General features: G+C 44.2%; 1 protein-coding gene across 4 annotated transcripts in view; it reads right to left on the bottom strand.

Annotated features, from left to right (window-relative positions):
* Positions 1–3,904: 3,904 nt before the first annotated feature.
* Gnb1 (G protein subunit beta 1) overlaps positions 3,905–16,755 on the bottom strand; it is a 64,465-nt gene continuing 51,614 nt past the window's right edge. The window contains exons 7-12 of one of the 4 annotated variants that reach the window (XM_005368667.2): positions 15,742–15,904; positions 10,932–10,998; positions 8,969–9,170; positions 7,120–7,336; positions 5,837–5,952; positions 3,905–5,644 (exon numbers count right to left, since the gene is read on the bottom strand). In XM_005368667.2, the coding sequence (XP_005368724.1) occupies positions 5,846–5,952; positions 7,120–7,336; positions 8,969–9,170; positions 10,932–10,998; positions 15,742–15,904 (756 nt within the window). In that variant the 3' untranslated portion in view covers positions 3,905–5,644; positions 5,837–5,845. The remainder of the gene's footprint in view (positions 5,645–5,836; positions 5,953–7,119; positions 7,337–8,968; positions 9,171–10,931; positions 10,999–15,741; positions 15,905–16,755) is intronic. The other 3 variants (XM_005368669.2, XM_005368668.2, XM_013354283.2) reach the window with 3 other exon arrangements.

Below are 16,755 nucleotides of genomic sequence, written 5' to 3'. Positions count from 1 at the left end.
GAGGAATTGGGGCGTTGTGGTCGGACAGGAGTCGGGGCAGATGGGAGGGGGGGTGAAGGAAGGTGGGAAAAGGGTGGAGAGCGGAGTCAGAGCGGCGGAGTGGGCGGGGACTGAGTGGCGAAGGCGGAGCAGAAGGGGAAGGTGGGGCAGAGAGAGAGGGGAAGCAAAATAGGGAAGTAGAACAGAGGCCGGAGGCGGAAAGAAGCTGCTTGGGCCTTTTGGCAGTCTCAGCAGCCACACAGAAACACCAGATTCCTTTCCGCTGTTTGCCTGCTTTTTGCCTCCTTGTCTTGTGGTCTGATCTTTATCCCTGACCTATGGCCCGCTCTGATTTCTGCAGGCGAGGTTCCAGGACCTTGTGGGTCAACACATGGACTGACCAACAGCTTCCTGCCCCTCCTCCCTCCGTTGTTCTGAATGACCAGGGCATGGACCTGAAAGTATTCAGAATCAGAACTCAGGGGCACCTGCGCTCACGTGGGCCTGAGGCACTTCACGTGGCCTTTCACACTTAGTAGAGTGTCCAGGATTTGGGCCTGTAGTTTTAATAACCTGACAGCAGACTGGGTGTGGTGGTTCACTACTTTAATACCAGCATCTCTAGGAATTAGGCCATCCAAGGGTACCATAGTGAGACCCTGTCTTGAAAAAAAAAAATTCTGACAGGTGAGAGGTGACTGTAAACAGTGTGCCTCATCCACAGTTTCAAGAGGGAAGAAGCGAGGCCCAGAAGGCCACTAGAGCTTTGTAACTGATCCAGAGGTATGCTAAGTTGGCAGACACCCAGTTCACACATCAGCGGTGTGACTACTCCATTTGGCAGGATTTGTCACCCTTGGCTTGCCCTTCCTGTACAGCCCAATGTCCAGGCTTCCCCACAGCCCCCATACCTGCTGAAGTCAGGATGTTCTCTGGTGGGGACTCCTGAGGTTCACCTCCTCTTCTTCCAAAAACAACAGATCCATGCACAGTGGAGATGCAAAATAGGGGTAGGAAGATGACAGGGGTTTTCTTAAGTTTTGTAACTTCCTCATGTGTTTTGTAAGCCTAACTCCTTCCCCATAGTGAACATCAGCCACACCCAAAGAAGGCTTGAACTGTTTTTGGACGTTACTGCATTGTACTATAATACTTGATTGGTATCTAGCGGTACATTCCAAGGCTAGCCTTGGAGAGACTTCCAGGGCGGGAGAAGTCGTCTTCTGCGAAGGCGTCTAGCTTCCCCGTTTCAGAGGAAGGAACAAAGCTGACATTGTGTCATTTCTTAGTGGGCCCCACCAAACTCTGAGGACTCAGGAACCTCCTGCTCAATCCCACCACAGGGCTGACACTGAGTCAGTCTGGGAATAGCCAGAGGCAAGACTCCAAAGTAGATCAAAGGTCACATGGGGTGAGGTACCAGGAAGAAATCAGGGCAATTACACACATTTTTGCTTCAGGCCTCCAACACCAGGATTTTAGTCTTCTTAGGGAAAGAATGGGGAAGGCTGGGTTGTCACAGGGGTGATGGGGTGTTTATCAGGTAAGCTCTCAGGCACAGGTTTAAAGTACTAAGTTTAATGACAGCTATCCACTATCCAAAAGGCAGGTGACAGGTAGCCAGAAAAGAGTCTATTGTGGAGGAGAGTTTAGTGTCATGGGATGCCACAAAGTTATTTTGTCCACCATCCACTAGTGAACACCTGGCATAGGCAAAGACCATCATCAGGTGCTAATGTCCACAATAGCCCACTTGACAGTTTCCTTATTGAGTGGGTCGAGTGGGCATTACCCCTTCTCCAGCCTGATCGGTGATTAAGAAAGGGGCAGCAGCAGGCACTTTCTTTTTGGTATGGCATGTAGAGGCTGAGGACCTAGTGCCTGGCGTACTCAGGAACAGTGACTTCAGGAGCCTGGGCTGCACGGTCACCAGCTGGAATCACACACCAGAAACTTTGTTCTCATAGAATCCCTGCCAGGCTACTCACTCGTTCTCACATGGGGAATCTGGGGACAAATAACTTGGCCAAAATCATCCTGTGACGAGAGGCAGAGGCAACTGGCTGCTGGGATCTCAAGCGGTAGGGAGCAGTCTACAGAGCACTCGTGGTGGTGGTGGGTTGCACTGAGCATGAAGGGGCAAAGTGACAGTGGTATGAGCAGGCTGGTCACTTGGCTCAGGCACACTTGAAGGCATGAGTAGTATCTAGTGGTGAATGCAAGCTGTGAAAACCTGAGCATTCTGCCTGGTCTGAAAAGGTCTGTGCCTCAGGTCTTTCTTTGTACTGCTATTTGGCCACTATTGCTGTCCATATGTTTAAAGAGGGCAGTAGCCTTGAAGCTGACTGAGAAGGAACCAACCTCCAGTCCTCTGAGGTGGAGACAGAAGTGCCCTGGTTCCACTGGGCCTGCTAGAGATCAGGGTAGAAATAGGTTAAGATACGGATTCTCAAAGACAGAAAGAAGGCAGTGTTGGGAGTATGGTCAACTTCACCAATATTTCCCTCTAGCTCAGAAAGAACTTTCAAGTGTTCTGTACTCAGTGGGGATCGGGGTAGGTAACAGCCTACAAAAGATTTGTCTGTGAAGAACAGATTTACTTCAGGGAGATTGGGGAGTATTACGCTAAGCAAACCCATCTGCTCAGCCCGCCAATCACCACACCACATAGCTTGCAACATCAGGGTAGTCTCTTCTGAAGGGAGCACCACCGACCGAGAGGACTGATTTACTTACCACCCCCAATCAAAGGGAGCTTGGCCCAGTTAGTACATAGGGCATCTGAGGATCAAAGTCATCTTTTATAATCATTCCTTTAAAAGATTCGTTTAAAATTTATTTTTATTTTACTGCATTCTGTGTGAGGTGTTAGATCCACTGAACTACAGTTACAGCTATGAGCTGCCATGTGGGTGCTGGAAATTGAACCAGGGTCCTCTGGAAGAATAACCACCTCTTCAGCCTGTCTCTTATAATTTTGTTTTCTGAGAAAGGGTTTCTCTGTAGCTTCAGAGACTCTCCTAGAACTAGCTGTTGTAGACCAGGCTAGCCTCAAACTCACAGAGATCCACCTGCCTCTGCCTCCCGGGCTTAAAGGTGTGTGCCACCAATGCCCAGCCTATCTCTTATAATCTTAAAACTCACGTTCAGTCTAGAACTAGGCACTGCAGTGGACTGGCAGCTGAGCTTTATTATAATACTTATGTGGGCAGGGTGGTGGTGGCGCACACCTTTAATCCCAGCACTTGGGAGGCAGAGGCAGGTGGATCTCTGTGAGTTCGAGACCAGCCTGGTCTACAAGAGCTAGTTCCAGGACAGGCTCCAAAACCACAGAGAAACCCTGTCTCGAAATACCAAAAAAACAAAACAAAACAAAACAAAACAAAAAAAAACTTCTGGGGTTGATGCTCACTCCTTCAAGTATGTAGTGGCCTTTATTGACTAAGAAGGAAATGCTGCTTACTTAGAAGGAAAGAGTGTATTCAGAGGGGAAGATCCTCAGTATTTTAGTGGGAAAACAGGAAGAATAAGCCAAAGCAGCTTGTTGGTAGAGAGGCCAAAGGAGAAGATGCAAGACAGAACCCAGATACTGAGGGGTCCCAGAAAACAAATGGTTCTGCAGGCCTGAGATGTACAGCATCTTGGGAATGTCTCAAAGCTGGCCCCCACCACTGGCCCTCTTTTTTTCTTTTTTTGAGACAGACTTTCTCTTATTATATTCCTTTGGCTGTTCTGAAACTTACTAAGTAGACCAGATTGGTTCCGAACTCAAAGAGCCACCTGACTCTGTCTCCTGAGCGTTGATTACAGGTATGTGGTACCATCATCCTCAGCCATGATGTTATGTTATTGTTGAGTAAGCAGTTGGGGCATGTGGCTACCTCCATATACTGAAACTGACCCTCAAATAACCATCACGCCAGAGTCCCTCATGTCAAACTGCTTTATTACATCTTAAATAACAGTACAGTTTAATATAGTATCTATCTTGCATCCAGCCTCCTTGCAGTACACTGACTTTAAAATTAAATACAAAAGGTGAAAAGGGTACAGGGTGCAGAGAGCTCTACAGAGTTGTTTGGTAGGAAGAGAAGGGGCTTCGCTGTGTTCTCTTTGCCAGGTCCAGGCCTACTGCACAGTCACAGCACAGTTTTGTACAGGACGCTGCAGAAAACAGGATGGCGAAGCCACTACTGCTATGAGGGTGCAGGGTACAGGGGAGGGGAGGCCCACAGAACACTGCTGTCCAAACGCTGCTGCTGAACATGGCTTGAGATGATAACCACGAGGATCTGCATGGTGGAAAATTGTCGCCTCGGATGCAAAAGGCTGTTCCATGGAGGCAGGCTTCCAGGAAGTGGCAAAGAGGCAGCAGAGCGGCTTTCCCTCTCCCCTCCTGAATCCAACAGCAATCATTCCCAACAGGACTGCTTGTTTTGTTTTTTAAAGTAAAGAAAACAGTGACTTATCCCACTACTCAAGCGTGTAAAGCGCTTGCTGCTTCCAATATGTGTGCAGAATAGCAACAGTAATGGACAAAGCCGCCACTTGTACAACTTGAAGAGGTTATTTCTTAAAAGAAAAAGAACATCTAAGGACTGAGTCCTATATGCACTTTAGAGCATTTCTACAGCATGCGATTCTAAGAGTAAACCCACCCAATATGGCAAACAATCAAATTGTTTAAAATTTAACTTAGAAAGTCTGAGATCATTATTTTCAAAACATTGATTTGTACATGGTTTCATACACAAATAACCAACTGACTATCCAAGCACAGGACAGGCACCTTTCTGGAGAACAAGTCTCTGACAGCAGGGGCAGGACGGCTAGTGTCACATGACTACAAACTTCCCTCCAACTTCACAGGAAACCCAAGGTAAGAGAAGAAACTAGACAGTGAGGAGGACAAGTCAGGAGGGAAGGGTGCTGGGAATAAGTTCACTGCTGAGCAAAGGGGAAGGATTCCAATAAAGCATTTGTGGCCGTCACATCATGTGCTTGGCTACTTAGCTTCTGAATGTTTTTCTTCCACTATGCCGTGTTTGTACGAAACATTCATCTATGACATGAGATTAAAAAAAACAAAAAAACAAAACAAAACAAAAAAAAACAAAAAAAAACAGCCAGGGACAAAACTGCATCCCTGACAAATCAGAGGCTACCATGGGCTCTGGTTTTCTTAGTTATTGAACATAAAGGAATATATTTAAGAAAGAAATGTGAATGCTTCCAAAGTTCTGCTACAAATAACTCGTATTTAGAAACAATTACAGAATGCCACAGAACAAGATCACTGATCTAAAATGCAAATGAACTAGTAAAGAGGCGTGTCTGTCTCACAATCACACTCAGGGTTACCTTCTGGTTAACATTTTTATTGTAGTATTTCCTTTTAAAATTTACCCAAGACAAAAGAAGAAAACAAAGACAATGGCCCCGGAAGGAATGCACAATTTGTTTTAGTTTACAGCACAGAGATCCTTCTCTTAATGGGAGTTGTGCTCTTGGTTTCAGCAATAAGTGAAGGAAAAAAGATCTTGCCCTTTTGAAGTTCTGAGGGGAGGTGTGGGTGTCCACGTTAGTATGGTTGGATAGGGTATGCTATCGCTGTAACGCTCCAAGGTTGGAATGGTCTTCCAGTCACCATGGCATCCATCTGCTGCTGTCAACAGAGCTTGGGGTCAGTGCATAAGAAAAACAGATATCTGAGCTCTTCCCACTGCCCTCTCTGAGGCATGGGTCACCACTACAATATACCAGATCAACAACACATCTTTGTTAATCTACAAGCCATGCACGGAAACTTCATGCCCTGAGAAGTATGTTTAGCTACACTAACAAGTAACTCCATTACCTACTGGTCTTAGTTCCAGATCTTGAGGAAGCTGTCCCAGGACCCTGTTGCCACAGCCATGCCATCATCAGTCACCCCCAAGCAGCTGACACGGTTGTCATGTCCAGCTAAAACACCTGGAAATATAATCAGAAACATATGATGCTATGACAAGAACAGGATGGCTCATTTTGACAGACAACACTCCAAGACTCTGCTACGGCCATCACCTAAGAAAGCAAGGGAAGGACACCACGGACGAAGAAAGCTTTGTCCAAGTGGAAATTATCCTTAGGTAAATGGCCAAATCTGTTCAGAGAACAACCAACCATACATGCTCTTTTCTAACAAGAAGAAAAGGATACCACGGTGGCATGCACATGTACACAAATGCGGAGTAAGAAACCCAGACCCTCTTGTACTAACTTGTACACTCACAGAAGCTTAAAATCACAGAAAGCCGGTGGTGGTGGCACTCCTTTAATCTCTGCACTAAAAAGTGGATCTCTGAGCTTGAGGCCAGCCTGTTCTACAGAGCCAGGACCCAGGGCAGCCACGGCCACACAAAGAAACCCTGTCTCAAAACAAAACAAAACAAAACAAAACCACAGAGTACAAACTACAGTTAAGAATCTATCCATGTCTTAGTAGCTAAGAATACTTGCTACTCTTGCCAAGAACCTGAGTTTGGGTTCAAGCACCAACGTGGTGGCTCACAACTATCTGTAACTCTAGTTCCAGGGTTCCATTTCCCTCATCCGCCCCACAGACAAGGTTTCTTTGTGTAGCTTTCGAGGCCATGATTTGCTCTGTACACTACGCTGGCCTGCAGGTACTAGGTATATGCAGGCAAAACAGTCATACACATAAAATAAATCTTAAAAAAATCTAAAAACCTAATTTCAAAGCAATTGACCACATGAGTATACAGAACCTAAAGCTGATATTGAAGCTATCACATAGCACACCATTGCCCATACATTAATTTCCACCACAGAAGGGTTTGAAGCTTCAGAAGCAACTTTCAATTCCTGCAGTTAATGATGTACCAACTACATATAAGGGCTAGAGGGTCTCTGCAGTTCAGGGTCAGCCTCCCTGGTCTATAATGCCGAGGCCCTGGCTATCCTGGAACTCAAGAGATCCACCTGCCTCTGTCTCAAGTGCTGCGAGAGTGAGTACCACAACAGCCAGGGCTACAGAGAAACCCTGTCTCAAAAAACCAAAAAATAAACCAACAAACGTGGGAGTGGGGGGAATCAAATCACTGTCCAAGAACACAGAAAGACCATGTGGCTACTGACCTGCTCTGTCAGCTTTGAGTGCATCCCAGACATTGCAGTTGAAGTCATCGTACCCAGCCAGGAGGAGGCGGCCACTCTTGGAGAAGGAAACAGATGTGATTCCGCAGATAATGTTGTCATGGGAGTAGGTCATGAGCTCCTGGTCTGCACGGAGGTCAAACAGCCTGCACGTAGCATCGTCTGAGCCAGTGGCAAAGGCATTGCCATTGGGAAAGAACTAGGAAGAGAAGGCAAATCAAGACATGTGCAAGCACTGAAGGGGGTGGGGGTTGGGGTGGGGAAAAGTACTCAACCACGGAACGTTGCATAGTCATTAGGGTACCAGGAACACAGTAAATTCACGGTCAACATATGAAGTACTACATATGTACATATGAAGTTCTAGCCCATATACTGACAAAAAGATAAATAACTCAGTAAGAACCGATGTTAATGAAATTAGTGGCATGGCTGCTGCAGAAAGGAAAACAAGTTGAAGCTGCAGCAAGAACAGGAATGCCATCAAAGAGTGAATGGGGCATGCACTAGGGGAGTTCTGACACAGTCCTCATGGACTGCCAATGTCACCAGGAAGACTTAAGTACAGAAAAGCCAGGAGAATGAGCCACTGCTAATAGGGCTCCTGTTCCCTGGCCACTAGTTATCACAAGAGACTTGTGAAGAAAGAAACAAAATCCTGATCCAGCCAATCAGACTCATCCCTTAAGGAGATACTACAGCAAGAAAGCAGGCTTTAAATCAGCCATACCCCTGGCTAGCAGAGGATACCCTGATATATTCAGCTCTAAACTACTGGCCAATCTAGGGAAAGGAGCAGAGCTAGCACAGCCTCTTCAATGTCTGAAACAAATGCAGAGCACAGAATCCAGCTGACCTCTAAAGATCAAGTCAGTGCTTCAATTTGGTCTGTGACTCTGGTTGTATTTGTAAAGAACATGACAAACCAGATGTGGTAGCAAAGCTGAGGACCCAAGTCTGAGCCACAACATGTGGCTCGTAATGGCCTAACTCTAGCTCCGGGGCATCCAACACCCTACCCTTGTGTCTGGACTCTGTGGGTACCTGTACTCATAAATGCACGCAACCACACACAGACATACACATATATTTATTTTTAAATGTATGTATTTTATCTATTTTTATGTGTACAGGTGTTTTGCTTGCATCTTATGGGTACATATCCCTTGGGTCTTAAGTTAGAGATCCTTGAGTCCCACCCCCGTGGGTTCGGGAACTAAACCAGATCCTCCATAGAACAGCCGCACTCTGAACTGCTTTATGCATCTGTGGTGGTCTAAATGAGAATGGCCCTACAAATTCTTGCGTTTGGGTCACTGGTGGAACTGTTTGTGAGGGATTAAAAGGTGTGACCACTGTTGAAGGTTCCAGGTTTCAAAAGCCCAAGCCATTCCCAGTTAGCCCTCTCTACTTCATGGTTGTATCAGGATAAAGCTCTCAGCTACTTCTGCAGCACCGTGCTTGCCTGTATGGGGCCACAGTCCCCACACGATGGCCATGGACTCACCCTCTCCAACAGTGAGCCTTCGTTAAATGCTTTTTTTTCTGTAAGTTGCCTTGATCAACAGAAAAGTAACTAAGGGCTATCTTCTCTAGCCCCTAAAAATAAATCCTTTTGTTTTTTTTGAGACAGGGTTTCTTTGTAGCTTTGGAACCTGTCCTGGAACCTTGGTAGACCAGGCTGGCCTTGAACTCATGGAGATCTGCCTGTCTCTGCCTCTCTGAGTGCTGGGATTAAAGGCATGCACCACCACTGTCTAGCTAAAAATTAAATGTTTAATAATAATAACTTTAAAAAATAACATCTAATGCAGATATAATTTAAACTCACACATATGGCATTGATGTCAGACTCATGTCCTGTAAAGGTCTGCCGGCACATCCCTTCTCGGACATCCCAGAGCTTGGCTGAAGCATCACAAGCACCAGAGACAAACAGTCTGGTGTCAGGAGCGAGAGACAGACTCATGACATCTCCAGTATGTCCAGTAAATGTCGTCGTCTGCTGGCCAGTCTCAATGTCCCACAGGGCACTGGAGCAGGAGCAAATGACAAGGTATGAGCACACATGACCTCTGTGCCAATATGAAGACACATTCACGTCTTATTGTATTGAGGAAAGAAACAACTGTATAGATGCACATACAGGCTCGTTTCCAGGTCCCCTCACAGCAGCTAAGGGGTGGTTGTCCTTTCATAGCAGGTCATGTGAGGTTTTATCACATATGTACCTTTCATGGGCAGCAGAAAGTGCTAAGGCCTATATCATTCCCTCTGTACCCCATTTCCCACCTTCCTAGACACTAGGGAAGAATTGTTAGTTAAATCTATGGCTCAAAGCAACTGCGTTGCCTGAATTTCCCTTCCTTACGGATAATAAAGCAAAGATGGTCCTCATGGATGAACATGGTATTCCAAGGGCCTGCCTGACAGTACTCAAAGGTAAAACATCAACAGGACTACATAAAGCAAGAGTTGGCTCTAAAGTGACAGCCATATGCTACTTCTCACTGCAACCTGCACAGGCAACAGCACGCTGAGCTGCCAGTTCTTGTCGACCTTACCAGAAGGCCTGGCTCAGCCTAGCAACACAAATCCAAGCAGTCAATTTCAATATAAACAATACAGGCTATCTTTTCTAGGCAGGAGGGACACAGGAAGAAAGAAGCAGGGAACACAAAAGCCTCATATATTCAAACCAAGAAAATGATCACCATGTGAAATCTGTGATGACTAATCTTCATTGTCAACCTGACTACATTTGGAATCAGCTAAGCCCAAGCAGCTAGGCATATTTGTGAAGGATTTTTTTGACTGGATCACTTCAAGTGGGAAGACCCACGCTAAATCTGGGCCACCCCTTCTGGTGGGAGCTCACGTAAAAGGACAGAGAGTCTTCACCCCCCACTGGCAAGCTCATCTATCTTGCTGTTGAGGCATTCCTTTATTGATTTTAAGATATATTCCAGGTTTCCATGGTAGACAGAAGACCAGCTGAGATATCCAGCTTCACAACTACCAGACTCTTGATCATTTTCATTAAGAGAAACAGCTATTACTGGACCAGCAGCCCTGTAAGCCACTCTAATAACTCACAGCTATTTAAATTACTGCTGTTGATATATCCAGGAATGTTTCCAGTGACCAGCAAAACCCACAAGGGTAGCTTAAGACTAAAATTACTCTCTTAAAATAACTATCTGTCGTCTTGTTATTTAACAAAGGGAATCACTTGACTTCTACCTACTAGTGAACAAGCGTTCTGAGACGGAGTCCGGCAGAGCTGCTGTTGGAAAGCTGCATTCCTGCTCACAGTGTACTAAGCTGGCTTCACAGTGAAACAGAGGCAAAAGGCCTCTAAAACATATGTGTACGTAAAGATAAATGGAGAAAAGGAAAGAAAAGCAGGTACTTCATATATGACTATAGTCTAAATATCCGTATTTTAGTTCTCTGTTCAAAACTAAACTTTGTATACCTAGACAGTACAATGAATAGCAACTTTGTTTTTAAATCACCAGCCATAAACAAATTCAAAATAGTCTTTTTTTTTTTTTTTTTAAAAAACAGGGTTTCTCTGTGTAGCCTTAGCTGTCCTGAAACTCGCTCTATAGAGCAAGCTGTCCTTGAACTCACAGAGATCCACCCACCTGTCTCTAAGGCATGCACCACCACTGCCCCTGTCAAGATAGTCTTAACTAGTTATGAGAACTATCTCCCAAAAGTCTCACCCTAATAGTGTGAACAAGAACAGGGAATCTCAGGCTTCAGTCTCTGCCTTGCCAGGTACTCACCATGTGGTGTCTCCAGAGCTGGTGACTATCTGATTGTCATCCAGGAACCGGCAACAGGACAGATAACCTGGAAAAGAGCAGACCCAAATGAAGACTAGCAGGCCCCAATCTCATGATCTTCTCAATGTAAAAACCATGGTAATGGAAATACTCAGAACTTTTGTTTTGGTTTTGACAGGAGTACTAACTATCACGGTGTGGGTGAAACTACAGCTACACAGAACCAAAGCCAGGACAATGGGACAATACTTCAGAGAGATCCATTCCCTGCACAGCACAAAGGAGTAAGCCATACATATGAATGCTTGGATCTGCCTTTCTATTTTAAGGTAGGGATTCCCTTTCCTTTTATACTCATTTGTCTGCCAGCTGGGACACGAAGGAGCTCAGAGCGCAGTGGGAAGAAAGACAGTAATAGAATTGGGGAAGAAGGGGTTAACAAATCAACCAAGAGGAACAGGAAGAGAAGGCAGAACAGTCAGCTCCATGGCAAGAACACTGGAAATACCCATGGGAAGGTTACTGGGCTCGCTTTCTCAAAAGTTATGACATGGAGCTTACGTGGAAAGCTAAGTTTCTGCTTTCTGCTGACACTCACTTGGATTTCTTGGAAGCTGTGGATGAAGTAGGAGACAGTTGAGACCCTGTCTCAAAATACAATAAAAATTTTGAGAGAGATGAAAAAATTAAGTTACTGAAAGTAAGTGGTATATGAAAGTCACTTAGTTCACAAGAGAGGAATGGCGAAATCTGCCAAACAAAAGAACAAATTATAAATGGTTACATAAAGTTCTACAGTAGGAACCAGGACACTGAGAACTTCCCAGACATGGAGTCTGTGTACAGGTAGGTGCCTGTTGGAATGACATGGAGGGAAGCTGAGCAAGCACCCAGGCTTTGCTCCAGTCTGTGATGATGACAAACAAGTGGGAGAGGGACACCAAAATGATGGAAACAGAAATAAGTCATCAATTTCCCAGTTGTGACTTTCAGAGCACATTTTACAGAGAGACACAATCTTTTCTTCTATTATCTAAGGTCACTAGTACCCATGGGGGAAGGAGATCACTGTGTTTATAAATAATGTAAAATACTAATTTCTCATTAGATGAAAAAAATTATATCCAGATAGGGTTTTAGCCACTCACTCTACCAGCTTCCAATACTGAAGGGCAGGCAATGTCATGCTTCATCAGAAGGGCAAATTGCGGTCCTCTTGACCAGAATATTCCAGCCAAGGATACTATAATCAAGTTATCAAAGACGCAGCTTTGAGTCTTGGGTTCCACTCGCTCTCCATGAGTCCCTAGGGATTAGCATGGAGACCAATCTGTGCCTTAGTTCCAGTCTCCTCGAAAATAGTATTCAGGAAATAAATTTTCAAATATATATTGCTATTTATCTGTGTCTGTATACATTAAATGCACACGCGTTCATAATTGTTCATTCATTTATTTGGTTTTTTGAGACAGTCATGGCTGTCCTAGAACTTACTTTGTAGACCAGGCAGGCCTTGAACTCACTGAGATCCGTCTGTCTCTGCTTCCCAGGTGCTGGGAATTATTTATTTTTTTGACACAGGGTTTCCTTTTGTAGCCCTGGCTGTTCTGGAACTCACTCTGTAGACCAGGCTGATCTCCAACTCAGAGATCTGTCTGCTTCTGCCTCCTGAGTGATGGGAATAAAGGTGCATGCAACCATGCATGGCTAATTGTTTTCAATAAAATAATTTAGAATATGTATTCTACCGGTAAATTTAAAAAATAGTAACATAAATAAGGTAGTAATACTGAATGTTCCACTACTATGAACCCAATGGATCCATTTTCCAGGATTGCCTGGGAGCAACGGGAGGCACGATTGACTATCACCGAGAAGAGCTACAGCAGCCTCCAGAGAGTCCTGAGTTACACACCCAGGTGCTCTAATCAGGCAGGGCAGCAGCAAACCCACACAGACACTAAATGACAGGAGGAGAGACAAGAGTTTTGCTGCTGTGTATGTGCTTCTTGATGAAACCAAAAATTTCAGAGGAACACAATGGAATCCAGAGTTGTTATAACAATTAAAATGCCAAAGCCATAACTCAAACTTACAGTGTTCACTAAGAAGGCAAACTGTCCTCTATATTCAAGAGGCAAAGGGGCCACAAAGACATACTTCAAGATCAGATGCCACAAGTAGACATTTTACAGTTAGCTTTTATAACTATTCAGAAACATGAGAAATAATCTTGTTATAAATAACGTGTGTGTAGGGAAGATTCTCAAATTGAGGAGACGGTTTAACACCAAGTTTATCTAGACCGTCCTTCCGTGCCTCCCCAGCATGGTTTGCAGTCTTGCATCTACTCTCAGGTGAGTTCCCTCAGATGCTGGCCATTACTAGGCTGACAGGAAGCACAGCTGTTGTCTACTGTTGTTGACCAAGCCAACTGAACTTACCGGACTAGAAACAAAAGACAGGAGGAAATGGAAACAGAAGAAAGTTACGCCTTAAAGCCATAGACACCAAGAAAATGAAGACATGGCTCAAATTCTACCAATTTAGCAAAAAACAAAATTTATGGGTACCAAAAGCCAAAACACAATGAATGCCACATATCCAGGCACATCACAATCAACCTGCTTAAAAACAAAATTATACCTTTAATGCGTTTTTTTTGTTTGTTTGTTTGTTTCGGTTTTAATGTTGAAGGCAGAAAAAAGACTCAGTGGTTAAGAGCAATGGCTAATTTTCCAGGGGACTCAAGTTCAAATCCTAGCATCCAACACAACGGCTCATAACTATCTGTAACTCCAGTTCCAGGAGAGATCAAACACCCTCTTTCTGGCTTTGGTGGGCACCAACATTCACGCAGGCAAAACCACCCACAAAAAATGAATTCAAGGCCACCCCAGAATTCTCTATGTCCAGCAAACATATCCTTCAGGAATAAAAGTCAAGGGCCAGCAAGATGGGTCAGCGAGCACAGGTGCTGTTGCTAAGCCTGACTCCCCGAGTTGCAGGATCTCCATGATGGAAAAGAATCTACTTCCCACTAGTTGTCCTCTTAATTCCACACACGCATTAACACACACACAGGTCAGAAGTAGATCAGTGGGTAAAGGAACTTGCAGTGACACCTGAGTTTGGTCTTCAGGACTCACGTAGAGATAGGAGAGAACTGACTCCATAGCATTATCCTGGATTTCCATGTGCACGGTGCCCCCCTTGCCCCATGCACATAAACACAATAAAAAAAACATTTAAATGTAGAACAAAGGGCAAACAGATGTTTTCAAAAAATGAAGACTTCTCACCAAGAGCCTACCCTAACCACTGCAACCTCACCTGGTTTCAGTTAACCAACGGAAACCTAGGCTGAAAATATTGCTCAGAAAATTCCAGAAACAACAAATTTAAATTTACTCTCCAGTGTCATTAGACAATAACAAAAATAAAAAAAGAACATTAAATCTCAAATAGTATTCATTACATTGTATTGCTGTAATTGTGCTATCTTCTTAAAGTTACTGTTGTTAATCTCTTCTTGGATCTAATTTGTAACTTGAACCTCACTGAACAGACATGAATATACAAGAAAAACAGCACATACAGGGACTGGCATAATTCACAGCTTTAGGCTTCACGAAGGAATACGAAGCATTTTCCCAAGGATATGAGCACTCGATAAGCCATGCTCAGGGAGGAATGCACAGTACTAGAGCTGATGCGAGCTGAGTGAATGTGAGACGACCATGCAGCTCTTTAAACAGAACCCTATACCAGACTGGCAGTGCACACTTGTGATTACAGGACTAAGGGGACAGAAGGAAAAGGATGCAGAGGAATTAAAACCAAGACTCGCCGGGCAGTGGCTTTTAATCCCAGCATTCAGGAAGCAGAGGAAGGCGGATCTCTGTAAATTCAAGGTTAGCCTGGTCTACAAAAGCTAGTTCCAGGACAGGCTCCAAAAACAATAGAGAAACCCTGTCTCCAAAGAAACAAAAAAACCCAAGCTGTGTAAAAGACCATTTACTAGAAAAATAATCAACAAGAAAAAAAAACAAAACAAAAAAACCAAGTGGATTCATAGAGTATTATATGAGAGTGGGTACTGATCATAACAAACGGACCAATGATTTAGGAAGATACAACAAATGATCAAATATACATAAAACACTATGTTTAAAAGAAAGACCAAATTAAAAGGAATAAGTACTCCCATAATTATTTTAACACCTTTCCTCATCAATTCATAGAAAATACAAATGTAGAAGATTGTAGTGTCTCGCCAGGTGGTGAATAGGATCCTGGTGGTGCATTGTCTGTAACACACGGAGGACTTTTGAGGACAGAAATAGCCACAGAAAAACAAACTATGATGGGGCTTCTTCATTGCTAATGCAATGTGTTCTGAATGCAGTGTGAACTAATTCTGGGCAAAACAGTCTGCACCCAACATTTTAATGCCGGCCACACTCCAAAGGCCTGAATGGACCAAAGATTCTCTTCCGTCTCCTCTGAAGTAGCACCAGTCAGTTCACAACAGGAGGCTGTGCACATGAACACACCATGAGGAGGAAGGACTGCCGACGTGCTGATAAACAAGAATGGTGGCTGCCAACTGTTCGAAGAGAACACAGTAGCTGGGAGTTCAGAAACCAACTTTAGTACCCAATCTACAGGTTTCTTACAGGTTAAGACAGGTTAAGTCTGGTTTGGCTTCACTTTTAGAAAATTTCTGGCCCTTAGCATAACTTTTACTTGAACCATGATCAACAAATCAAAGGAACATGTTACTGGAAAGTTGAGATGAGATGTGTACCTGTGTGTCCCGCCAGCTCACGACTCACACGCACATTCCCTTCACGGGTTTTCAGATTGTAAATGGAGCAGATGTTATCCAGGCCCCCACAAGCCACGTAATTCCCAGAAGGAGCGTATGCACAGGTCATAACCCAGGAAGAGCGCAGAGGGATGGCATGGACCTAAGGAACAAGAACACAGACAGGTTAACACTATTAAGTCCAGGAAATGTAACTTTAAAGACAGCTGGGTATGGCGTCTTTAATCCCAGCATAAAAAGGTAAAGTAGGTGGAGCTCTGAGTTTGAGGTCAGCCTGGTCTACATACTGAGTCCCAGGCCAGCTATGACTACACAGTGAGACTTTCTCAAAAAATAAAATAGAACTAAAAAATTAACTAATGGATGGGTGTGATGGCCTACACCAGTGAGTCTAGCACACGAAAGGCAAGGGAGGAAGAACAAGGTCTTATGTTTGTTTTTCTTATTGGTTCTGCGGATTGAACTCAGCCTTGTCTACTGGTCGAGTGCTCTTCATCACCAGCCCTGATGACAAGCTTGAGAAATACATATAGTAAGAGACCATCTCAATGAAAAATGGAAATTATATTCCTATTTTTAATGATTTAAGAAAGGAAGGATGTTATTATGATTTTTAAGGAATTCCTTAGCCCCCCCCCCACCCTTTTTTAGTTTCTCGAGACAGGGTTTGAGTAACTCCTGGCTGTCCTGGAACTCACAAAATCTCCTGCCTCTGGGTCCCAAGTGTTGGGATTAAAGGCATGTGCCACCACCATCCAGCACTTAGTTCTCCTTTTAATTCTATCAAAATAGCCATGAGTTAAAAAAGAAAACACAGAAAAAAAGAAAAAAACCCAAACATAGTGATGTATGTTAATCCCAGCACTTAAGAGGCTGAGGCAGAAAGATAACCGCAAATAGAAGTGAACTTAGGAGACACGACATACTCATTCATCCGTTTCTCTCTCTCTCTCTCTCTCTCTCTCTCTCTCTCTCTCTCTCTCTCTCTCTCTC

Source organism: Microtus ochrogaster, unplaced genomic scaffold (genome assembly GCF_000317375.1).
Source record: "Microtus ochrogaster isolate Prairie Vole_2 unplaced genomic scaffold, MicOch1.0 UNK38, whole genome shotgun sequence".
Taxonomy (NCBI): Eukaryota; Metazoa; Chordata; class Mammalia; order Rodentia; family Cricetidae; genus Microtus; species Microtus ochrogaster.
This window is presented reverse-complemented; position numbering and strand designations above follow the sequence as displayed.